Source organism: Bombus huntii, chromosome 12 (assembly GCF_024542735.1).
Source record: "Bombus huntii isolate Logan2020A chromosome 12, iyBomHunt1.1, whole genome shotgun sequence".
NCBI lineage: Eukaryota > Metazoa > Arthropoda > Insecta > Hymenoptera > Apidae > Bombus > Bombus huntii.
In genome coordinates this window covers 11,102,380-11,129,341 of record NC_066249.1, presented here as the reverse complement: position 1 = coordinate 11,129,341, position 26,962 = coordinate 11,102,380, and the positions used below count along the sequence as shown (strand labels likewise).

General features: G+C 44.8%; 1 protein-coding gene across 5 annotated transcripts in view; it reads right to left on the bottom strand.

Annotated features, from left to right (window-relative positions):
* The window catches only part of LOC126871971 (homeobox protein homothorax), a 503,672-nt gene that overhangs the window by 419,915 nt on the left and 56,795 nt on the right, over positions 1-26,962 (bottom strand). For all 5 annotated transcript variants that reach the window (XM_050631394.1, XM_050631392.1, XM_050631391.1 and 2 more), the window contains exons 5-6: positions 26,299-26,349; positions 16,956-17,147 (exon numbers count right to left, since the gene is read on the bottom strand). In XM_050631394.1, coding sequence (XP_050487351.1) covers positions 16,956-17,147; positions 26,299-26,349 — 243 coding nt within the window. The remainder of the gene's footprint in view (positions 1-16,955; positions 17,148-26,298; positions 26,350-26,962) is intronic.

Here is a 26,962-nt window from a genome sequence, read left to right as displayed (position 1 = left end):
TAAAGACGCTCGATCTTATGCAATCAAATTTCAAAAGTAATATCCAATTGGCCACGGTACTATTCAAAACAACCGATAAGTCTCTCGATTCTAAATAAGAAACTAAAAAGGTGGTAAGGCGACAGCAACAGGGTTAATTGCAGCGTATCTATTCGCGAAAGCGAGCACAAGGCTAAGGTCGCGATCGCCGCGCGGTTCGATCGTTCGATCATTTCGTTTTGGTTGGCCGTGGTGGTTCGTAATGCAAATGGACGAGCGCCGCTGTCGAACGTCCCCGAGTGACACACGGGCGTCGCGACTCGGCCTGAACTCCACCCGTGAAATCAGGCTGCGCTGACGTGTTACAAGACAGCCGCACGCAGAGGGCAAACGTAGCACTTAACACCAGCCCGTCGTCGGGCTCTCGAGTCACGCCGATTATCTCGACGATCGACTCGCTTGGAATCCGATCGATTAAACAGTCGCGATGAAACGAGACGAATTCAAGTACGAAATTCGACGACGTCGAAAAAAGAAGGAAATTCGACATGATTTCCGTTATTAAGGCGAAATTATATCGTATAAGAGAGGGAATGGTGAATTTTTGGACAGAATATCGGAGGCACGTCGATTTTTCGAGATTCTCGCGGCGTGCGTTCCCTTTTTCAGGCCGAACGAATTCTGAAGCGGCGACTGGGTTAAATTTAGCCGGCTGAGGTCGAAAAACGAACTCATCGTGACTCTCGAAGCCACTCGCGTTAGCTGGCTAGGGGAACACGGTTATCGCTCGACCGAGAAGAAAAACCGAGGTGGGCTATCGAAAGTAATTCACGGCTCGCTAGATTATCGAAATATCATTTGCATACGTGGAATGTCTCGCACAATTTTTTATAAATAATCAATGTGTTAGAGGATCAACGCGTATAAACTAATTGAGATTGGAATGTAAATCTTGGGAAAACGACTTATTCGACGACGATGTACGGACCAAGATACGGAGGCAATGTTGAAAATGACGTTGCGAAATATTTACGAAGTTTAATACTACTCATTTTTCGACTGTGAAGCTGAAGATATTTGATCTGATTACTGAGAAATGACACTATGTGAAAAACAAGAGAATTCTTCGTGTAATTTCATGCTTAAAGATGATAGCTCGTGATAGACAAGTGATTTAATTGGAAGATGAAACTTCTCTGGCATGTTCTGCAGTATCAGTTAAGAAGTTCTACGGAACGTTTTTTGGAACAGATCTGGAATACTCGTTTTACTAACTTTAAAACCAGAGACTTGTAACAACATATGTATATATGTCAAAAAGCAGATAAATATAAATATTATAAAATGGCAAGATGTGAGAAGATATGAATGAACCGAAAACCACCCCAGGATGTTGAATGACACTACGAAATTGCTATCTATAACATTATAAAGTCACATTCGTACTTAAACACTTTATAAAAAGGAAGACAAGAAAAATATCAATGGAAAATACCGCAAAAAAAGAACCGAAATATATTCGGAGATATTGATAGAACAATGAAATTGCCAATAATAAGCAGGTTATGAAAAATGTATGAATGTTCTATTCCAAAATAGCAATAGAAATTTTATAAATATTATATAAAACGATAGACCTGAAGAACCAAAATCTATTCGAGGATATTAATGAAATCTCGAAATAGTCACATATCACAAGAAAACTGTGCTCAGAATTAAACGTTTCCCAAGAAAGCAAAATGAGTACTAAAAGTACCATAAAGAAAGAAAAAGGCAGAAGAAAAAACTTTGTAAAGAACCGAAATTCACCCCAGGATATCGGTGAAATCTCGAAACAGCCACTTTATAGTCGACGAATCGAGTATCTGTCCCATTGCTCGGGCTCCAGTCGGGAAGTCGTAGGATCCCGAGTCGGAGGGTCGTTCTCGCGCTCGATTTACCCGAATGCATCCGGTGTGGATCGTCGTTGAGACGTCCTTACGGGCACAGTTTCGCAGACGAGGACGGAAGTGGAGCGGTAACGCGCGTGTTCGCACGTACAGTGCGGCGGGCTCGTCCCTCTGATCCTCTAATAGGATTTATGCGTTCGGGCTCGATTACCCTCGCTCGAGAGGATAACACCGGGCTCGAAGTACGACGTAAGCGTGTTGACCGCGTTAATTTCACCGCACGATCGGTTAATCAGCTGGGAAAAAGCAGCTCGCAGACGAGCACGATCGGACACAACCGAAAACGCAAAGAGGTGGCGAGTTTCGATTTGAAGGGACGCAAAAATCGCGCGGCACGAAGGACAAGAGAACGAGCAGAGGAACGGAATGCGTGCCACAAGCGCGAGAAATCTTTCGTAGCTGTGGGAGTGCTCATGAGAAAAATCCGAAAGAGAATCTGGTCGCAGCGGAATCTACTCGCAAGCAAAAAACTAACGCGTTCGTGGAACACCAAACACTATTCTTTTGGAAGAAAATCGCGCGAAACACGTGCCCTCTCTCCATCTTTCTCTTCATCTTCCACCACAACTGCCGCAATAACGATAAAGCCAACGCGCGGTGACGCGAAACGAGGGGGAGATTTCCGTTCACGTAGGCGACTCACGTAGCGTCGCGGTTCTTTCGCGATCGTATATCTAACGGCTCGTCCCGAGCAAAAATCTTCGTCAAATAGTTTTCTTCGCACCTCTTTCAACGTATCCTCCTCTCTTCGTTACCTCCCCTAAGGGTTTATCGGAAAGACCAGTCCATATACCAAGAATCCTCGTGCCTAAAGCCTCGTGTGTGATTTTTCTGAACAAACTCTCAACTGAACCATGCGATGTTAAAGATAACGACGAGACAAGAAGCGAAAGAAAGTGGAAGACGTGGAAGAAAGAAGAATAGTCAAAAGAAGCTTCTCCTGCTGGCTCGCGTTACACCCGCTCCTTTCGGTTTCTGCTTTCTGAGTTCCTGCGCGAGTACGATCGGAAGGCGACCGAGAGACAGGCTGAATCGCAGCTACGACGACGGAATGCGTGTCCACTGGGCTTCGTTTCGCTGGCTGAAAGCGACGGGACGCCGTGATCTCTTCTTTTTTTCGAGGTCCACTCTAGCCGAGCGGCGCGCGAGCAAACGCTTCTCTTATTTGGCGGTCCTTGGCCGAACCGAGCGGATGGAAGGACGAAGAACACGAGCAACCGGCAGCATCGACGATCCTCTTTCGGGGTAGAGAAAGAGAAACGAGAGATGTACACCGAGAGAGTTGGGCCGAGCAGAGATACACAAAGGTGAGGGGGATGAGACAGAGAGTGCCGATCCTCCCCCACTTCCTCCCTTTGGTCGTCCTTTTCCTTTCATGCGAGCCGGCCCGTTAATCCTCCACGGATCCCGCCAGGATCCCACGGAGATGCACCGAGAGAATTTGCATACAAGATCTTCTGGCATCTTCCCCTTCTCCTCCTTCTACCGAGTCTTCTCTTCTGAACAGTCTCTACTCCGTCCTCTTTGCTCCAAGGGTAGAAGATGCAGTATCCTTTTCGTCGTCGCCGTCGCTGTCGCGACCCGCTTCCCGCTATTCCCGCTTCGGCTCTTTCGGTTTCACCTCTCCTTTTCATCCTCTCGATCGAGAAACTCGTCCCTTCGAATGCGACTCGCGGGTAACTTTGTATATACACCGCTTTCTGTGAGGGCAGAACCTCGCGGTCGAAAAGGGATTCAGTAGGGAACAATGGGCGAGACCGTCCATTCGAATTCAAGGTAAGCGACGACCTTGGGGACTAAAGAATTTAGAAGAGTTTAAATCTTAAGACGCGTGGTTGATGAAATTTGGAAATTTTTCACGCGTATTCGGAAGATACCGTACAGTGATTTTAAACGTAGAAAATATGTCAAGCGCGTCTATCAAGTTGTGGAAGATGAAATTAATTACTAAATCACTTGATCCTTAAAGAAGCTAGCAGCAACATTTACGAAGCGTAACTACGAAGTATGTATAATTTCTATCAGACGTGTTTTACACGGAGAACCCGAAGTGTGACAATTTGTACTTGTTCATTCACCACCTTCCAAACCTGACTTGCCACGAATCACGAGCTAGGAACATGACACATAAATGAAGCCAAGACGCACATCTAAGTGACAGATTCGTACATTAGTCAAAATTTCGCCTATCAGTCAACGACGAAACATTTCAAATTCGAATGTCATTTTATATGTCTTGGTCCATTCGTCAACAATATGTAGAGTCGGTCCAATTTCCCGGAAGTGGCTGGCGACCACAGCGAACAAAAGTCGGCGAGCCGTAATCCCGTAGGAAAACTCATTCGATCCGGTAACCCCGAAGAATTTGACGCGGGTCTCCCGCTCCACGGAGCTTCCCCTTCGGAGTTAATCCGAGCCATATACGCGAGCGATTACCGTTAATTATATTTTCCTGGCCTCTCACCAGCACGCAGGCCTGTGTTTGCGCGTACCCGCTACTCATCCCTCGTCCTCGTCTGCGAGCACGTGGCGTGGCGCTCGTGTGCGTGCGTGTTTTCGCTATGGAACGTGGGGTGGCCCCTACGAACTGCGTGGGAAGGGTGTGCACGAACTCCCGTGCTTGGTCTCCCTCGTCGTCGACGACGAGACTCCCGTGCGCCTCCCTTACCGTTAATACAGGCTACGTCGAGCGAAGGGCAGGTTTAAATTGGCACCAATTACCAGCAAAACACCCTCCGCGCACTTTCCACCCCCATCTACTTCCCCCCTCCCCCCCCTCTCTCTCTCTCTCTCTCTCTCTCTGTTCTCCCTGAAGCGTTGACGCCCGCTGTGCGTGGCATCCGCTCCACGAAACCACCCTCCAGAAAAGAAAGTCCACCCCTAAGTGGCGCAACGATATTACATTATGAAAATATACATCCCCAGCTGACGTAGCTAGTCGCCCCGACGATGTTATTATCGGCTGCCTCGCAGTTTTGCACCACGACCACGAGTTTTGGAAAGACAAGGTTAGAAAGACAAGGTTGGAAAGACGAGGTCCTCTGTTCTTCCGCGTTAGGGAAGTTTAAGTGGAAACTGGTGCGAGTGGTTGATGTTACTGGTGCGATATAATCGTATATACAGTACTGTGGATAAGCTGTTTGAACACCTGATGCAATTCAATCAAAAGACTTTCCGTTATTTTTATTACGTTAATGTTATATATTGTATTATTATTGTTATATATTACGTTAGATTTTCGTAATATTTTTAAAGTTACGTTGGGAGTTACGTTTCTCTGTTGTTGGAGCCTTACCTGATATTAATGTCGCTTTACAATAAAAAAGGAGAATTTTAATATGGCGCAAATGAAAATGTAAACGATTTATTAGATCTGAAGATGTAAATGTTTAAAAAGTCGCTGACAAGTTGCGAATTTTAATATCTTCGATAGTTGGAAGATTTGAAAAAGGATAAAAGAACACACGCTTAGCTTCAAAAAAATAAATGAAAAGATTTCAGTGATACGAAACCAATCGACAATGAATTGAATTTTATAACTGCTTTTCTATGTTTCCAAATGTTTATGGTTAATAGTGCATATATTACGATGGACATTTGTTCGTTAATTATAGAGACGTTTAATCGGGGACAGTTTCGATATTCGACGGAATATATTACGTCACTATCTATGACTACGATTATCGATTCGTTGTATAGAATCAATTAGAAACACCGTTTCATAATAATCATGTAATCCGGATAACTATTAGAATCTCGAAAACCAGTCTCGAAAGCCTAAAACACCAATGTAATGGTGTTCTTTACGAAATCTTTATATATACAAAAATTATCGAGGAAGGAGCCAAAACATTCGTCACCAAAAATCGTCTACACACGATTCGTGTATAAACTCGAGTCACAGACGAATAACATAACGTAAACTCACAGACAAAATTGAGTTGAAACTACCGTCACGAGCAAATTACCGCGGATTTATCTATCTTAGGTAAGAGGCACGTGTACACAGAAATTGCTTAACGTCTCGATAGGGAATTTTCCACGAGATGAGAAGATTTACGAGTGACATCACATGACGTCTTTACCTATTCGTACACGCGTGTCGTTGACGAAGAAGACGATGTTACATGATGACATCAAAACGTATGTTTACTATACGTATAGTTTGGCATGTTTACTAGTATAGACAGTCGGTTCTAATGTCACGTAACGCAATTGATCCGTTTACTCGTTATACTTATCGCGAGCATGGGTCTGAAATAAGCGTGTGATGATTACACATCTTTAGGAAGGTTTCTATGGTCGCGTGGGTGTGGGAACGCGGCTCTCCGGACGTTTGTATCGCGCGGTTTTGCGGCGATCCAAGCGGATTTTCCTTTGTGGCTGGTGCGGTCGGGATGCGAGGAAAAAACGACGACGCGGCCATCAGCAGCCTCGCTTTCGTTCAGGATTTATGAATATTACCTCGTGAGCACGTTCCTTATTACGTACTTGGGTTGAACAGACAGGTAGACATTGATGGCGGGATAAAATTTTTGTTAACGAAATTGGGGTGTTCTCTGTTGTATTATTCAATTTTTGTATTTTTCTATCAAATGAGCATGTAATTTTCAAAAGTTACTTATGAAAGTATATCTAAGTGAAACTATGAATGTTCTATTAATAGAATTTGAAATTCGAGGGTAGATAGTATTATCTTCTTCATAAATTTTTTGTAAATTTCCAAAATTCAGTAATACGTAATTGCAGAAAACAAACTACAGAACGTCTAGTTTCCATGATATTATAGAAGATACAGCATCAACTTTCGGAAACTATTTCTGTCCCTTCAATGGTGATGAAAAATTTTCGATATATTCTCGTGGATAAGACACGAATTAAATATATTTCGTTTATGGTGAAAAATTGTAAAGTAGAATAAAAAAGTAAATAGCAATCTAGTGTTCTTAATTAAATCGTTTTTAATTAAATATTCCAATAGAAGTAAATATTCCAACAGTATATTTAAAGTATTTTATTAAAGTGTAATTCAGGAATCAACCTTAAAGTTTAAGAAATAGTTCGGCATGAAGAAAAAAGAAACGAGGTCTAAGAAACGGAGTTATGTGGCATGCACCATAGCTGCTTCGGGAATATTTTGAATAATCGTCGGTCTCGGCACATATATCGTTGTGAAAAATTGCTTAAGTGGTAGGTGCCAAGTGATGTGTATACGTGTAGTGTTGCGTATCACGGATGAGAAATGAGCATCATGGCTTTCATACCCAGGACGACGCAACGTTGTAACTTAATTAATATGCAAACGGGAATATATGTATTATACATTTTAGATTCATCCCTCATTCTACTCATAATGAGAATATTATCAACTGACCCATTGACAAAGACATTATTTCGATTTTTCTTCGTTCATACGTACTTGTATACTTCACTTCTACTATAAAAGTCAATTAAGTGTTTCTCCCCATTATTAACGCACTCGATCTTCTTTTGGAAGAATGAACGCTGCTTTGATTGTATCGTCAATTAAAGATTGTACGTGACTTCAATCTAAACCATTAAAACAGTCAATCGACTAGTGAAATTGCTCGAATAATTACGAGTATCAGTGTGTATCCAAGAACAAAATTTTCCCATGGTAGAAATTATATAATTATCTTTAATACTTTTCTTAAGGAAAAAGATGAATAATCGCGTTAAAAAGAAAAATGCTTAATTACCGGCTGTCCAAATCGAGCAGTTACATCGAAAGAGATTCAGGCAATATGGTAGGTACACGATAAAATTTAATCTGAACTCTTCCGAGAGCCTCATAGCGGCGCTAATTTCTCCACGGTCGCAATTGGAACGATGGCGACTGGTCAAACGGGTCCGATAAACAGCGACCAAAGAATGGCACTGTTCTCGCGATATAATCGCTGGCTGTCCTCGCGATTATTGTCGGGGGACGGGTGTGCCGGACCGTCTTGTATCGCGTTACAACGCTACACGTACCGGTACGCGCATCATCTCGCAAAAGGGAAAGAGGAAGATCCGTACGACAACCGGGCAAAAGTCTGGAGAACGCGAGGATGTCGAAGAGCGAGCAAGAAAGAGCGAGGACAGACGAAAGGCGAGAGGAGGGAGAAGGAAAGGATAATTTATTATGCTGTCAGTATGTCGCTCACAATGACCGCCTCCTCGATTTTAGTGACATGGCGATTATCGTCGCAACCGATCTCAGCCGATCATCGTTAGCATGAATAACGTGACAATGGTAATCCCTTTCGTGAAAGTGCTAACGGCCATATACGTGCCGCGACACCAGATGTCGCTATGAGAATGTAGAAGAGATCGTTGTTGCGAACCCCGACGAAGAAGAAGAAGAAGAAGAAGAAGAATATGGAGGAGGAGAAGAGGAGGAAAAGGCGCGAGGACATTCACCACGAAGCACGAACGGGCCTCGACACGTGGCGCGTATATACGCGTTCGTCACTCGATGAAACGCTTCTAAAAATATTTAGCGGCGGGACGAGCACCGAGAAAAAATGAGGAAAACAAGAGGACCGGAGGGTTCGGTTTTAATTTGGCTAGTGGAACGCAAAGTTTCGCGACGCGACGCGAGTATCGTCCACGTGATTGCCATTCTGCATCCCTTCCGGAAAGATCAAACGTGTCTTAGATCATGTCATAATCTTTGGTCTAATATTAAAAAAGGCTTTGTTAAATCTTTCGTTCTTCGCGAATGGTATCGTAAATCATTCGATTTTCGAAATGTCAAAGTGCTCGTTTAAATTACTTTTTTGACATATAACAGGCAGAAAAATTATATGTTTGTAGCTCCTGAATAATTTGTGAGCGAATGAGTTAAAACATTTTCTATAGACACAAAATTAATTGTACGCTTTGTCATTTGTTTCGATCTAATTTAATCTATCAACATATCACTATGACAACTGATGCCATAAATATTAACGCGTTAAACCCCGCGATAATCATCCTGAAAACAATTCTAAAAATTATTTTACCACCACAAGAGACGAATTATCGCAATTCGTCGTAAGAGAGGTATTCTTTGGGGGCGAGTGACTATCGGGGATATAAAGGTACGATCAAGGGAGCGAAGAAGACTTCTTACGCGTTACGTTCGCCGAGGTAAGAATCTGTCCGTCCCTCTTGGTTCCCCGGGGGCGGCGAAATATTCTCGAAGCAGTTTCCAAGGGTTGATCGCAGCGTGGATCGCGAAGGGTAGGTTAGGAGGCCGTTCCTCTCGCCACGGAAGAGGCCAGCCTCGAAACGGGGGTGGGTTTTCGGGGGATGGAAAGTGGCCCTGTTACAAGTTTTACTGCAGTTTTGCGGCTCGGAACAGCGAGCGCGTAACGGCAGGCAATTGAATTTAAATATTCAATTATGCGATGTGTAAATGAAATAGAAGTCTTATGCAAATCGCTACACGCGCCGAGGGTTGTTGCAAATTTAAAGGGTTAAATATTTATTAGCGGAGGGTTAACCGAGATTTATGGCCAAGCTTCTGCTAATATTCCCTCGTCGCGTCCGGTGTGTGTCGTTCCTCCAGGGAATATCGTCCACGTTGTTCCTCTCTGCAGCCTCGTCTTCGCAATTTGATGATCGATATCCTCCCGCTCTCTCGAAAACGATCCACATCGTCCTTGAGCCAAAATCGAGGCGAATCCAGCGAAATCTTTACCACGCCGAACGCGTTTCCCTGACTCATGTCTTAATTAATTCCCACGATCCCGATGGACGAGTTTATCGTTCCAGGAATCGTTCCAGGAATCGTCTCTATCCTCGCGATTCGTCGTGTATTCGCCATTATTGTCACACGTCGAGAGGACGAAGACGTCTTCCCTTACGCTCAAGCGTTCGACGATGAGTCGAGGGAATTTAATTAAGCCGATCGCAATTACACAACCAACGACGACTATGAGCATGACGAAGACGACGACGATGACGACGACATAGACGACGAGGAACAGCGACGATCGGAGCGCGTTATTCAACATAGTACGATGACGACGCACAGCCGTGCGTTGACGCTTTAATTAAAAAAGACACGAAGGTGTTCTGCATGCACAGGGATAGGAGCTGGAGGCTTCGTTTTTTTTATCTCGAGCGAAGATCTCATTGGTATCGGTGTTTTTTTTCTTAATGGAAATTACCAGGCAAGTGAATGTATTGTTCATCTCTCGTAATTCATTCATATTCTTTTTCTTTTTTTAACTCAACAAAAGGCTAACATTTATTTATAATGAAAATACGTTGATTGAGACAATAGTTTAAACAAGTTTATCATTATCGGTAATATATTATCGCTATGTAATGCTAGTCGTATACAATTGTTCGGGTGAGTCCGCCTTCTTTTTATTTTCTCGTCGCTTCTTCTTTTTCCTTCATCTCTTTTCTTTTCGATACTACGCCCGATCCCTCTCCGTACCAAATCTCATCCAATCGTTCCTTAAGCCTACGTTTAGGTAAAAGATGTAATCGTAAACACACATACATGCACAATGTCCGTCGATGTGTACAAGAGAGAGAAAGAGAGCGTCTCTCCCGACGCGCGTCAATAATTATGTACCGTCGGTTAATCGAAACAGCGTGTACACGTGTGTCTTCTCTTTGCCGCTGAGTATACGTGTATGATCTACGTGTGCAAGTGTGCCGCGTATGTCTCTCCCTATAGTTGTGACTGCTTGTGTGTTCCGTGTGTGCGCGCGCGTGCGTGTCGTGTGACCCTCTAAGTGTCCGTATGCATTTCGTAAACTCATTCAACTACTCACGCGCGTATACATATGTGACTTTGCACGGTGAAAGAGTAAAGTCTCGTCTCGACTAAACGTTAACAATCGCACGAAACAAGATACGAAACGAACAAAATCTAAAAACGAAGAACAAAGCACGTACAATGTTATTCGACGAAAGAAAAGAATAAGAATAAAAGAAGAAATATATAAAAGGCGACATCCTCGACAAACGATAGTTTTTCACTTGATAGAAGGAGGAATCGATCGAACAGCGATTGCTCGCCTCCTCTCGCCTTTACGAGAGCTTCCTCAATGTTCGTCGAGGCCAGCCTCGCCCGCCCAAAAATAATAAGTGTACAGAGCACGTGAGACGCAAGCCATATCGACCGAACATCTCCGTGAAACGATTCGACCACGATCGCAGAGAGATCCATGCATTATCGCGAAATTGAAAACATTAGATCGGTGGAAGAGCTCGTTCTATCGATGCACTAAACTGATATACGCGTTAGATTGTAATACGATACATCTTCGTAACAACTGATCCCTAACTGTCAGTCTCTCGTTATACCTTAAGTAGGAAACTGTCGCAATGAATAACAAATGTGACAATTTATCAACAATTTATTCGAATAAAATGAACTTTTCCACCGAAATCATATTAAAATCGAAGGAAAAACAACAAACGTGGCTCGCGATCTTCAATCAGGAAATGAATCGTGTACAAATAAAAACAAGTAGATTCGTCCCGATTTGTCTCTCATGTCACAGCATCGACTGTCAAGCGATCGTGGTCAATCGACACATGCTTCATTCGCGTCGAAGTCATTAGTTAGTAAGATTTTGATTAATGATAATTAAGTACACAGTCTGAGCGCACGCGTGAGCGCCTGCCCTGCACCTATGGCACTATGTATTCACATCAGTTTTATCATCACCTATGCGTGGTTCATCTCGTGAACGCGCTCGAGAAGACGCTCCGCGTGTGACGTGGATCCGGTCGTTCGTTCGATAAGCGTAAATTGGAGCAAATCTGTTTTTGCGTAAACTTCTAATAATCGTAGTAAGTACAGAACTTTTCGATCAAGTTCTATGTATCGAGAACAATAGTACGAAAAGAAATTATTAAAAAAGACAAAGGAAGAATATCACGTAAATATCGCGATGCAACGATCAATTATATATTCTCTATCTTCTACTATAAAGTTGCGGTAATCAAAAAATATACAAATTCCAACGATTCTCAACTGGAAGACGCAACAAACGAGAATTGAATAATCACAAAAATAGGCGTAAAAAATGTACAAATCCGCGCGCTGAACAAAAAAAAAAAAAAAAAAAAAAATGAACAAACGAGACTTATAATAGGAAAACGCAGCTTATCCTCCAGAGCGAAATATGTAAAAATTGAGCGTCGTTATGGATACATACAATGTAATGATCGAATAGAAGACACGTCGGAGAACACCGGTAGCGCGGTTCTCCATTTCTTCAGCCCGGTCTCTTCAAACATGGCAACTTCCATCGCGCTGTCTGTGTTCCGTTCGACACTCCGCCGTGTGTCGTTTCCCAGGATCCATAGCGTTATTTTCTTTCAGGGGGAAAAAGAAAGAAAAGCCGAGAGACCCGTATTCGAGGTCTCTCGACCCTAGGTTCGGCACTCGTAACTAGGGTTCCGACCGACTGGTGCCGGAGCCCACCTTCCAACCTCCGTACACACCCTTGCATTTGTCTTTCTTTTTTTTAATCGTTGCATAATATATGTTTATTATTGAAATCTTTCGTCATTATATTTTTGTTTCGTCATATTTTTTCGTCTTTTGGTTCTTGCATTTCGTCATTCATTTCAGATCCTAATTTGGGGTTGGTCATGTAAAAGGAGCAAAGGGAGAACATTGAAACACGAGGAGCCTTGGAGAACGTTCCTCCCTCGTCTGGTGCCCTGCGCCCTGTACCCTATTTCCGCGTTACGTACCTACCGTCAGTGATCAACGTTTGTTCCCCATAGACTCTACTCTATATGTATATACATTATATACTTGCATGGTAATTGTGTATATATTTCCCTCTGATAGTAAATGTGTATCGTCGCGTATACCATTAGATCATGTACCTGGCAGCGTACACCCGCGAGACGATTTGGTTCAAATGTTCGCGTGTGTCCGCTTGTATAAGTCTCTCGTGTGCTCCTGTGATTCATAACGATCGTGTTCTGTGTATTAGTCTATAGATGTGTGTATGTATGTATTCGTATAAGTGAGTGTCAGCGAATCGCATATGTATCGGTTCGCGTGTAGAAAATGCTAATTTCCAGGGTCAAGGAGCTCTCGAGGCTCGTTTTCTACGACGGGCACCAGCTGAGGGGCTCCTTCGGCTCCTTCTGCCTCTTGCTTCTCTCGATACCCCTTCCTATCAGTGTATATGCAGAAAGTTTCATCGTTTTGTTGTTTTTTTTTTTTTATTGTTCTTTATTATTATTTCTCTTTTTTGTTTTATTTTTACTGCAGCATAAATCAAGGGTTATTAAGTACGGGGATTGGGGGTGGACCTCGCGCGCCCTGCCGGCCAGGACTTGTACCTCACACAACTCCCTAGTTACGAGTACCGAGACCTAGTGTTCTGGTGATGATAGTTCGATCGCGTACGACTTCTGGACATCTCGCTCAGTTCTCTGCTCTCGTCGCTGTTTTGCACGCGCTTTACCGTGGGTGTCTCCGTTTTTGTTCTCTTTCGATCGCGTGCACCTCCGAGATCGAGTCTCGATTTTTCCGTAGATCGTTACGACACCCTGCTTAATATACCCTTGATAGATTCCTAGACTACCACATTGTTAAATTTATAATTTAAAATGATCGAGTTTCGTATCCATTCAGTGTTCAGAGATATAGGAATATGCTTGCTGAAGATCTATCGATGTACTTTAAGCAGGGTGAAATCGTCGAGACCGCTCTATCGCTGTACAATTAACAACGCTATTCCTTCGTGTCCTTTTTTCAATCAGATCAACGTCAGTTACGCTTGTTCCGCCCGGTAACCATTAATCGAAAGCTACTAATAAGTTAAAAACTATTTTACGTCTACCACCGCTGAACGAGCGTTCCCATTCTCACCTTTTTCTCTAGCACTCGCTCTCATTCGCACTCTCATCGTTTCCACTCTCCGTTGCACACGTACTTCATTCTTAAATTAGAAATAACTTGAACAAGTTTTCCCGTTTAAAAATAGACACAAAATTCATTTTGTTACGCGTTATAAGCCTTACATCCTATTACGTATATTCTGATCACGATTAATAGTTCGGTTCAGCAATGAATTCGCATCGCTCACGCCCCGACGCGATGTCCACGAACGACCGTCTCGTCGTTTTCACTCGTCCTCTCTTTCATATTCTCCTCTCTTTCGCGCTTGTTTCTGATCTATTTTCTTGTTTTCTCGCTCGTTTTCTTTTTTTCTTCTACCCAAACACGATACTATGGTCCACGACACGCGCGACCTTCCACATGCCCACGAGCCAGGACCATTCAGAAAGCAGACGCCGCGTAGACGATATAACGCCTGTCATAAACACGCCTACCGCTCGCGATACTATCGATCGCGCGATCCGCGACGCTGAGCGCGTTTCCCCGGCTCTGGAGTATCCAAACGGGGAACAATCGAGGGGGACAAACGAAAGAAGACAAAACTAGAGCAAGAAGAACGATTTAGGGTTCCCCGGTTTCGACAGACACGCGCGATCTGCTGCTCTCGTTCACCGCGTTCAGAGAACGGGAGATATTGTCAGTCGTTTAAAATAAATTCAATATATCGATGTTCGAATCGAGTTATGTCCTAAAATAAGAGAAACGAATTAAAATAATCTTCCATATCGAAAGTGTAAAAAGTTGCAAGTCAACTATCGTAAATATTATTAGTTCGGGTGACTAAAAGAAACGCTATAGGTGGCAACGAATCGCGCGAAACCTAAGAAACGACCTACCTAAACGACTATCGCTCTCGTTCGTGTGCCCCTCGAATGCCTGATCCTCGCCTAACGACCTTCTCTAGCACATCGAGTCGCCGTACGCGGCCGTTTCTTCACTATAATGCCCGTGTTTGTTCACGAAATTCCGTGCACTGTGCCGCACCGCTACAGACCTTTCGTTTTTGGAGAATAGAAGGAAAAAGGGGGTAGAGAAAGACAAAAAGAGAAAGGGTGGACGCGTCAGTCGTTTCTTCGGCGGAGCACGTGGCGCGTGTACCACGTGCTACCACGACGATGCTCAAGACCGAAACCAAGGAAGGAAGAAGAAGAAGAAGAAGAAGAAGAAGAAGAAGAAGAAGAAGAAGAAGAAGAAGACGAAGAAGAAGAAGCATAAGCGCCTGAGAACAACAGGTTCGAAACGTAGAATTGATTGCATGAGGTCCCGTTCGGCTATAATAGCTCATCGTGACTGGTTGGACCTCGAAACGGCGGTCTCGGAGAGACGAGGACATCTCCGGACGTGTTTTGAAAGCGGAACACTAGCCGAAAATCGATGTCATCGGACGGCTGGTGTCTCTGACTCGGGACGAATTTAGAAGCGTTCTTCCTCGCTTAGCACGTCGCGATCTTACGTAATCGACCGTAAGAGCGAACTTGCCCGAACTTTGGCTAACACATGGTATTTCCGTATAGAACCATTTGTGGAGAAATTCCTGCGATAAATTTCATTGCACCGTCTGTAGCTTCTAGACGAAGGAGGTAGAGTGGAATCTTTAAGATCTAGTGGTTTTCTTTAGCGACCTGAATCAACGCGAGGAAGCCCTCGAAGGAAGAATTCGGAGAATGTTTTGAGACCGTGTGTAAAATTATGTACATACGATGTGAACTGAACGGTTTTTCTCTACGGATTGAGCAACGTTTAACAGAGAGAAAGACAGAAAGGTAGTGACAGAGTGGAAGAGAACGGAAGTAAAAGAGAGAAAAAAAAACGGAACGTGAATGAACTCAAAAGCCAGCCAAGTGCCAAACAGAATAACACTCGTCCTTTGCTTGGAGCAGTACGAGACACTCGCTAGCAACGTACTGGAAATTCCGACAAGTAGCGCCAGTCCAACAATTCGCGACCTATCGTGTGCGTTACCGTAACCTAACGACCCGTACGTGACACCCCTGCAACCCTCGATTTTTTCATCGTCGAAACTTGGTTCGTAAGATTTGGACGAAGAAACGAAGTACAAGAGGAAAGTCGAAGAAGAAGAAAAAGAAGAACTGGAAGAAGAAGAAAAAGAAGAGGAAAGAGAAAGCGTTACGAGCAGAACGTGTCTAGGTACACATCTTTCTTCGAGCGGCTCGCGTGGTTCATTCGGATGGCACTTCTGCCCAGACGTGTACACACGTGACCTCGAGCCACGAGGACGAATCAAGAGGGCGCCGTGCGCGTTCGCGGTGGTTCCCGCTACGGTCAGTCGCGATCGAACCATCCTGACGCATGGGTTACCAGCGATCTCATCAAATTTCTCATTTCAAAAGACTAAGACGCGACGGGATATAACCACGAGGCTGATCGCAAGATAGAAAGAACGTTCGAACTCCTTTAATTTTCACAGCTGACAAAGAGGAAGTAAATCTCGAAGAAAGATTGTCACCAGAGGGGAGTACGAATGACCGAAACGTCTAGATGACGAAGAATAGCCAGACAGCGTATAAATTGGATAAAGGATCGTAAGAAGAAGAAAAAGAAGAAGATGGAGAAGAAAAAAAAGAAGTAGTAATAGTAGTAGAGGTTGAAACAGAATAACGCGCAATGACGATAGAATTGGAAAAAGACTTAATAGAAGAGGGTAACAGAGGGATAGAAAGAGAAAAGGTCTCGCGGTATCGACACGGAAGTCGCGTCGTCTATTACGAGCACGGATAAACGGCCGAGCTGATGCTGTGGTAGGCGGCGAGGGCGGCGTGCGCGTGCGCAGGGGGCGCGGATGCGGCTGCGTGCGGCGAGGTGGCCATCGCGGATGCCGCCGCGGCTGCCATCATCATCTGTTGGTGCGTACGCTTTAGGGAGTTGGGAGTTGTGGCGGCGCTACTTGGGGTAATAGCAGTAGTAGTGGTGGTGTTCGACTGCGGCGCAGGGTGGTGGTTTTGGCTTTGGTTTTGGCTCAGTTGCAAGGGGGTGGTAGTGGCGGTACTGCCGATACCGGCGTGATTATTATTATTGTTATTATTATTCTGGCTCTGGTGGTGGTGGTGGTGATGGTGGTGGTGGTGATGGTGGGGGGTGATCGCGTCGTGCGGATAATAAGACGTTGACGATGGTGAGGTACTCACGACGTCCGGCGTGCTCGCTCCGTCTGTGTGACTGGTGCTGTCAGCGGTGCTCCTTGGTCCGCCACCGTCCAGACCGTTCCCGATCTCCGGCGGTTTCGAGCTCTCCCTATCGTCGATCACTAGGTCGATCGGCATCTTTCCTTTTAAGCAGCTGATGTACCGGTGGCAGAAATTGTCGCATAGTTCATGGACCTACGATTGCATAAAGAAAGAACGAATTGAATTAAACATTGAATTGGACATCTTTGATGGACGTTTGAATGTCACGTAATATAGATATTCGAAATGGTACAAACGAGTCTTGACCTATTCTAGGCACCGTCGAGACGAGTTATTTAAACCGAGACTTTCACTTTCGCTCTCTCTCTCTCTCTCTCTCTCTCTCTCGTCTCTTCGGTTAATTCCGTAATTTCAATATTCTTATAACCGCTATAAATATCGGCTAAATTGGCAATGATTTCGTTTGGTCGAATCGGAATGGACCCACGATCATATGGGCTTCGGGTAAAACGTTCACCCGGTATTTTCACCATCGAAGCCACGGTTCCGAAAGGGCCGCGCGCGGGATGGCGAGGCCGATACGAACGCTGGTATCGATACACAAAGATGGAGGAGGCCGGCGAAGAGCTCGTTGCATCTCGAGGCCGTGGAAGCGGTCCGGCAGCGAGCAACGAGACCCGTTGTATCGTCAATAGCGAGTCGAAGCGAGAGGGAGCGAGGAGGTCTGACCGGTGTCCAGTCGACCAGAATGTTATGTATGCAAATGAGGTCTGACAGGCCTATAGGATACCCGGTCCTCCAGCGTCCTCCTCACGGTTCATCCTCCTCCCGCTCCCCTTTCCCTACCCCCCGGTCCTTGGACCGACTTCGCCTCTGCCTGGTCGCTCGATTCGGTTTAGAAAAAATGTATTATATAAGCAAAAGCAAATAAAAACGCTTATCTTGTTATATGTAAATCGACAGGGAGGAGGAACGGAGAGAAGCCAGGCGCATTACGAGGCGGCGTGTCTTCTCTCGTTGCAAGCGCGTACACGCGCTTTCTTCCTGGCCTCTCTCTTCTCTCTTCTCTTCTCTTCTTTTCCCTTCTCGACGGACTTCTCCAACAGGCTCTGCCTGGCTGCCTCTCGGCAACCTATCCACCTAGTAGATACTTATACGACGTTCTTCTTATTAGGCATTTATATGTAATAGAGAAGACGGCCATCTTTGCCGTAGGCGGCACCGTCCAATGGTGGAAGGCCGTGGCCGACACCGACCACCGTAGACAATGCACGCGTTTATCATGCGTTAAACGTATGCGAGAGAACGCTTGATCGGACGCGAAACCGATCCGCAGTCGATCCTCTTTTCATAGATCGTACCATACCGTATGTTGTCACGTTTAGTACGTTACATAGTACGGTATTTTATACTTCTTGCTCCGAGATTCTTTTCCTCTTTTTTCCTCCATTCTGTAATGCTTCTTCATGAAGAACATCGAAGATCGACAAAGACGGCCGCGTTGGCTATACGTATATACACTGGGTCAGCGAGATCGTGGTTCTCATGGTGGCGCGCACGAGGTTCTCCAGAATTTTCTTCCAAGTACCAACTATGCTACGGAGCACGGTAACACAATGCCTCCTCGAGATGACTAGACTCTCTTTAACGCGGGACCAAAAGGGCGGCGAGGGGGGCGGTGGAGAGAGAGCTCGAAGGACAGCAGCTATAATGCTGGACTGGTTAGAATTTGATCCGCCGGGAGTCGAGTCGAACCGGCCGACAATGCTCACCGAAGAAAAGAAACGGGGTTCCGTCTTTCCTTCTCTCTTTTTCTCTCTTTCTCTCCTCCCCGGGACGGATCGCCGAAAGGAGCCACGGCCTGAACGCTGAGAAGCGTTCACCTACACCGTACGCCTTTCTCTGTGTACGTGGCGAGCACAGAACACGGTTATCGAGCCATTTTTTACCGCTCGTACACGAGCTCGGAACACACCCCGACCCCATCACTGAGCAAAAATCGTTTTTCGAACTTGGCATCGCGTGAAACTCGAATCTCCCGTCTCTATAATCGCTTTTAACCGCTCTAACTTCCGGCCCAAAAGAGACCGTGCCGCGGATAGTTTGTATCGGCTCGCGTGAGTGGATGCTCGAAGTTGATACCGTACTCCGCGTTCACCAAAAACCTCTCCAGTATTCGGCTCATGATCTAGAACATGATACGATGCATCGCGGACACGAATTTTTGCCATCTATCGGCCCTCTGAATCGCGTCACCCTATACCGCAGACGATCGGTCCAACCGGCACTGACACAGGATCCAACGAATCCTCTACGACATTGACCGCTCTCGACTTTTATTAGAAACGGCGTGACCATTTTCTGCTCCGACTTCTTGTCACGAGTAAAAGGGCCTGATGATCTGCCTGCGGTTTTTTTTAAATATCTATCACAGGTATAACAGGTGATATGTCGAGAAATTTACATCCCCACTCATGAATACTAGATTACTTACGAGAAATTGTTAAAATCATTAAAGATTGCTATCTCAGATAAATTATACGTTCCACGAGTTCCCCATTTAATTTCACTGCAAATTTCTTTAATGAATTTTACCTCGGAGATTGTGAGGATAACATGTAATTGTTAATTTATTATTCTTCTACTTCTCTAGCAAACGGTTTCTGCCAATTTTCATCGTACTGTGGTGTACGATTGTACGTGTTGGTGTATGTAGTGACGAGACGGGTTAATGCTTAGTGTAGTCAATGTATTTAAAATTATTTGTAGTGCAGAGTTAGTCGTCGTTCGCTCAGTGTTATACACGGTAATCAGTACGTTAGCTCGATATTAATCGCTATAAGATTGCTCGATACTAACTCACTGATTGTGATACTAACTCACTTGATCGTGTTCGTTTATTTATATTAGTGGGCGGAGTACCAGAAAGTTTAAATTCGACTTCGGTTGACGGTTGCGTGTAGCGGCCATATTGTCTTGCCCGGAGTTTGTTTATTATTACATCTCGTATATCAAAACGGTGTTAAGACTCCGAGGCAAAACAACAACATGAGTCATCCTCGATTCGAATCGTCTTATGACCATGTGTCGCTATAGTACATTTCGGAACCATATTTTGCGCAGGTACAAGGTTCAATCGTTTCTGTGATAGACCGCATCCAATATCGTGTTTTATAGAAGACCGGCAAGTGTTTCGATGTTAGTGAACAAAGATGTACGTAAAGAAGAAAACCAAATAGAAACCCCCTTAAAAAAATGTTCAAATTTAACTAGAAGATTCGAGAACTACCATGACATAATGATAAATATTCAAATTTGAGGCTTCGGACGATTCTTCTGCCGTTCCACTTACAATATCATATCCTTTCACCGCTCGCACTGCCGCATGGTTGACACAGTATCCCCCTGTCCTAAAGCCAAGGATATGCTAGGAAGCGCAGCACTTCTTTGGTATCTAATTCATCCAAGCGGGTACTAGCTTCTCGGATTTTCTGATACGGCGAACGGTTCGCGGTGGTAGAAGAACATGGCACGGAAAATATCGAGTGTCTCAAAGGATCGCCATTTCCTTCTCTCCTCGTCAACTTTCTGGTTCCATCGAAGAAGGTGAAAGCTCTTCTCCTCTTCGTCCTATCGATGGAATTATCCGGCGAAGCGCGGTGGTATTTAATTTCTGCGATGAACCGCGGGCGTAAACTTTCACGTGCCACTCCGAGGCCGAAATAAAAGCCACGAATAGGAATAAAAAGAGAGAGCGTATACACTTGCAAACAGCGAGGGGTATCGCTTTCATCGCGTCCCCGCGAACGCTTCTCGTGTTCCTCCGTAAGGTACATGCGACACCGGAGGCAACGCCATTACCGGAAGGTGGCTCTCCTCTGCGCGTGTAGAAGAAACGCCACAGAAGGAGACGAAAAATCGAGGCTGGTTCGCGATGACCGAGCACGATACCAGCTACAGCGACAACGTCGCCTGTAACTCGAGATTATTCCCATTTTATGGCCGATTTAACAAGTTGCGAGCGGATAGGGGTGTCGATTCGATGGCTCGCCAGTTGTCCAAACCGCCGGATTTCGTCCCTATTGCGCGTCAGAGATTTTTCCGTCAACATTCTATCTTCCTCGTTATCGTTACATAAATACATAAAAATAAAGATCGTAACACGTACCTAAGTCCAAGGATATAAACAGCAAATAAACAGAAAGAAGCTTGGAGTAAACACGCTATTCCGTAAACCCACGTGATATTTTCAAAATTATATTACGATCGACTAAGTAATACTTCTAAGAACTAAAATTGCATTTGTTAGATTATCTAGGGAAAGAAGAAAATTCCCTTGCTTACGGGTGTTCACGCCCAGATAGATCCCCGCGAGTTTCCGTTTGAGAGAGTTCAACCAGTCCGCGGTGACCGTCGATGTTCCGGCTGAAAAGGGACAGCGACAGCGAGAAGAAGCGTGTCGCCGACGAACGGAGAGCAGCGGGCCCTCCATTCGAAACGAGTTCTCGATTCAAAGACTTCTTAAACGGCCCGTTGTCCCTTCTTCCTTTCTCTGCCTCCTTTCTCCTCCCCTTGGATCGTGCGAGGGGAGGTTCCGCACGAGGCGACATTATACCATCGCGACGTGCCCTCTCCGCCCCCAAGAACTTCGCGTACCCCCAGCCTCCCCCTCGTTCCTCCTTTCATTCGACCCCCGAAATTACTCGAGAATTTACGTAAACGAAGAAACGAACGAGCAAGTGTCTCTCCCTCTTTGTACTCTCTCTCCTTGTACCTCATCCCTTTCTGTCGACGGCCTCTCGGAAAGGCAAACGGCTCGAAGAATGGAACGGATCCGGGGTACGCGCAGGAACACAGCGAGGAAAGGAGGGAAAGAAAGAAAGAAGAGGAGGAAAAAAAGAAAGAAAGAAGGAAAGAGGAGCGCAGAGCGAACCCCATTTACGGCACAATGGGTTCCTTTGAAGCCGAAGGTAATGAAGGTTTCGGGGTGTCTGTCTCAGTTCCTCTACCGTGCCCCGATTCACAACCTGACCACCCCTTACGGCACGCACGATACCTATATACCGGGTGTACGCCTACGAACGACTCGTACTATGCGTTCCATTCGGCTATAGATGACATCTTGGTCCTGGCGAACGGAAGGAGTGGGGAGTCATTCTGGTTTTCGAACGTTTAATTCGCGAACAGTGTTCGCCAACACATTCGCTAATGGAGACGCATCTCATATCAGGGACCGTCTTGTGGAACAGATATATCATAGATATTATTATTTAACCTCTCTTTTTGTAGTCAAAACCTTGCAGTCCATGTTAAAGAAGATTGAATACTTATAGTCTGCACTTTTAAAAAGTTATTTTCAATTTTCACAGTTTTTTGCCCCAATTTTAATTTTACAACCGACTCTATTAATTTCGAAATAAACAATTGAGATCCAGATAGGTGAATCCTTTTTAAGGGCCACGGCTACGCTATTCTTCACGATCGAAAAGGCGCTGAAATGGAGGCAGAGGGTAACAGCCTGCGGAGCAACCCGGATGTCCTGGCCGTCGAGATGTCCACGAAAACACATAACCCGAACAACAGAGAAAGGAGGCACGCGGATGTCCCTACAGGACTAGGTATAACTTAGAACCAGTTTCTAAGGTAGGGCAGCTGGAGGAGAGGGTTGTGTCCGCGTGTTGCGCCGGTATGAATCCCGGTTGGTATGCACGGTGCGCCATAATACCCCATAAGAAATTTACCGCTCTCTAACCGGTGATAGCGTGTATATACGGTGGTGTGTGCCACGAGTATACAGGTCCAAGGGAGAAGAACGAACGACGAAGACGAACGGAGGAAAACATGGTAGCTGAACGAAGACGACGAACTAGGCTGCAACTCAAGGAAAGATCGATGTGGAAAGAGAGGTCGACTCGCGATGGAGGGAGGCAGAGAGGTTGTATAGAGCGAACAAGAAAGTTGAACGAAACGAGAGAAAGAGCAATAAAGAAGAAGAAACCTTCCTTCCACGCACCGGGCCCCTGCAAAACGTAATTATGCTAATACGCGATTGGCTCGAAAATGTTAAATGCACGAAGCGCAGCACCGCGGGCTACCATGCTTCTCCCTATTGGTCAAACATCCTCGTCCCTCTCGATACACCTCTTCCTCTCTCGTCTCGTTTCTCTCTTCATCTATCACTTTCTCGTCCTCTGTCTGTCGTTCGCTGCTCGGAGCTCCAGATATTTATGGAATCTTCTTGATCGCGCGTTCGCTGCATTCCGCTTTGCTCGCTCGCTCCGCGTCCTCCATGTCCCGGCTCGGCTCGTCCCCGGAGGACTCCGGGGACCAAGAACGTTTCAATCTTCATTACCGTCGATGCCAGTGCGGCGCACACCGTGCCAAATTGCGGCCAGGTTTTGTCGCGGCTTTTCGAGACCCGCCCCGATATCGCGACCGACAATCTCGCTGAAATAAATCCACCGGTTGGCGTATTGGAATCGTAGGAGCCTGGACTTGTGGGAGGAAAAAGCTACGATCGGGATCGAATATCGGTTTGGCGTCTTGATCCTGGTGAGACGGTTTCTTATCTCTTAGCGGTCTTCCATTGGAGGATAACTGTACGCCGATTTCTTGCAACTCCGATCTGTACTTTCGACGTCCCAGTAGAAGAATCGATTGATATCTTTCGTGGGAGTGTACGTGTAATTCTTTCGATGTATAAAAATTGACGAAACTAGAGAAATGTTACTGTTCTTCCAATTTCTAGAGTCCAGTTTTCTAGTCGTCTTGTTAATACAGTGGGAAGATGCGGAAGTTATTTATGTTTGAGCGGATAGAACGCAACAGAACCTGAACGTTTATGTTACAATTCGTATATACATATTTATTTCTTTTAGTTTTAATCTCGCCTATCGTCCAGTTGGCTATATTTCCAGTCTTCTTAACGCATCTTTCTTATCATCCTTTTTGCCAAGACTTCTTAAATAAACGAACGACGATAGTGATTACGATTTTGCATGTAACGGACCAGGCACGACCATCAGAATTTCTTTGCACGAGTAATCGACGTGCATAAGAAAAAGTACCTACTCAGGATGCTTAAAGAAGAAAGAGAGGAAGAAGGGTTGGCCCGCGTGTACTCCAGGCCAACGTGGATTCGCCGGTAGGTAGCCCCGGCCTTTATAATAATGTAATCGCGGCAAATGAGGAAAATTGGTATAAAATTGCAGGATCGACCGGTCGATCCAGGCGGGCCTGTCGAGAGGGAGCAACATACACGAGGGGCGCATCGAGACGGCCTGGTCTCCCTTGGCCAATGGCTGCCGCCACGTCAGCTGCCATTTCGATGGAAATGCGATGGATGTCCGCTATTTCGTATGATAAAATATCGGCGCAAAAACGGCGTAGCCAGGCCGAACGGGGCCCGCCCCGGTATTCTGCGGCCACGCAAACAGCTCCTCCTGAAAACTTGCACTCTCTTTCCTTCTCCCTTTCTCTTTTCTGTTGCGTACACCGGCTTTACCGGTCGAACGGTTATCAATCGTTAGCGGGGGAAAAACGGGCCGAAACATGCCGGCCTTCTAATGCAATATTTATTTACCCTGGTCCCGAAGTAACAACGCGAGAACGCACGCGGAATATTAACCGGCTGCCCGGTTCAATTAATCCCGACCGCTGTTCCTCTCGTGTCGTCGATTGAACCGTGACACGAACCAACCTGCAACTTTTTCGACGTCCGCTGGGACCGATCGCGGCCGCGGTATCTTCCGACCCTGTCTTAATTAGAATTCGGGGAAAATCGAAAGTTGCTGCCGATAGAATCTTTAATCGTAATACCTGTACTAGCTTTACAAAGCAATGTCGTTGTGGATTATCGAAGACTTGTGAATGAGTTTCGTTTAATTATGTCACTCGTTATGGACCGTCGATATTTTATGCGTCTATAATATTTATAAACTATTTCAACTAATTTAATTATCCAATAATCTTTTGTACGATTGCAGGATTTAAAACTGACGTAATAAAAATTGTCTCGTCTACATTCGTTTTCAACACCATGACTAAAAGAGGTTCTGATTAATGCAAAGCTCGATGAATAATTTAATCACTCGATCTTAGTAATTAATATTTATATTTATATTTTACTAACTACCTTTCGTATTAAGAATGAATATGCTAATACATGTCCTCTATGTTCGGCTTCTCGGTATAACACAGTTCGTACCATTTTATACGATCTAATACGAGACATGTACTCCGATTTACAGGTTTCCGGTTTACGAGAGGGGCAAGGGAAAAAATCACGATCTCGGTGGAGAAAGATGGCCGTTCCAATGCAAACAACTTGGAGCGTGCACCGTGTTCGTACGTCTAGCGGCCATTGGACAGCTAAATGACGCCACTTACGGCTGGAACTCGGCCCGAGCCGAGCAAACCGCCAAGGTGTGCACCATAGCTGACCGACGACCGAGGACGGGTGGTGCCGAGCTTTCACTACAATTACGGAAAATTGCGCTCCGCCCGTAACAGTTGTTTTTCAAGCGTTACGAACGGCTTATCTACCGCGACACCCGGTAATCCCCGACAATTGGAGCGGACGAGAGAACACGCCGCTCGCTGACGTTCGCTAGTACGCTTGAAAGTTCACCTAAACGCGTCAACCTCGCGCTTACTCTACAGTTTTACCTACTTGTTCAGTTGTTAATGGAACTATACCCTTTGGTTTATGCTAGTCATCGTTACACTTATATTGTAGGCCGTAGAGTATGAAGACAACATGATAAATCATATTTTTATAAAATTTATAAGTATATACTTTCACACAATTTCGAAATGAATTGTCTTTGGCATCCTCCTCTTTTCTGAAACCTGAGGAGCTTCTACATGTAGTAGTTGTAAAATACTTCCTTTCAAACGATAAGTAATATAAAATTTAGAGAATTAAGAAACGTGGACGTGGAAGGTGTTTTTATGCGGTTCTTTATCGAGAATGAATACCGTTTTGTTTCAAGAAATGTCCATCAACTATTGTTAATGTATCTAACAATTAAAGGATTAGAAACATACGGGAATGATAAAACGATAATAAAGTAATCTATGAAAAAGGTAAAACTAATTAAGATTTAGAAACTTGATAGCACAAAGTAGGAAATTTCATACGTTACGATATTATTATATCTATTATTACACTACTAGGTATATTACTAAGTATATTATTTTTTAATCGATCTTAACTAATTTATGAAGCTATATAAAATGTTGTAAGAAATATAACTACATCAGACAAAAAATCATAATTCTTTCCAACATTTTATATAGCCTTGGAAATGGGAAGAAAACGTGGAATCTGAAAAGTGCTCACCTTTTCGAGCTCGAGGAGGTGAAACCGGAGGACCTGGATCGCCTGTACCATCTGAAACAAGAAAATAAAAGGAACCGAATAAAATTTGTTCGCCAGAGGCTGTGCACCGGATCGACACAAAGGAGTAAAAGGGGATCGAACCAAAGGGAAGGTGGAATACGAAGCTTCGACGATCTCACAGAATCCACAATCAAAGATTTCGAGACTGGCGTATCGCGAGCGATTCCATTTATTTCCCCCGTACATGGAAAGCTCCGCGGACTATCGGTCGATTCACTCCGCGAGGATTAACGGGAATTAATTATTATTGCATCTGCACGCCGCTAATTGCGTCCCCGAAATTCCGTGTGCTCCATCGAGCGATCGATACGCATCGGGCATAGATGGTACCGGTTCAACGACCGTGTATGTCGATATCGTGTATGTAACGACGTGCAGACCTCTCGAGTAAGAAGAAACACAGCGAAGAGAGACCATTAGAAGATCTTCGTACACGATTTCTTGCTTCAGCCTACGTATATAAGTATTAAGATACTTGCTGATATTTAGTACGAATTCAATTTTTCCCATTGCTTTTATTTTCTATCTATTTTGCGATAAATCTGTTACTTTATCCGCATCGCATCCGCATCTCTTAATTCCTATTTACTCTTTTTATATAATA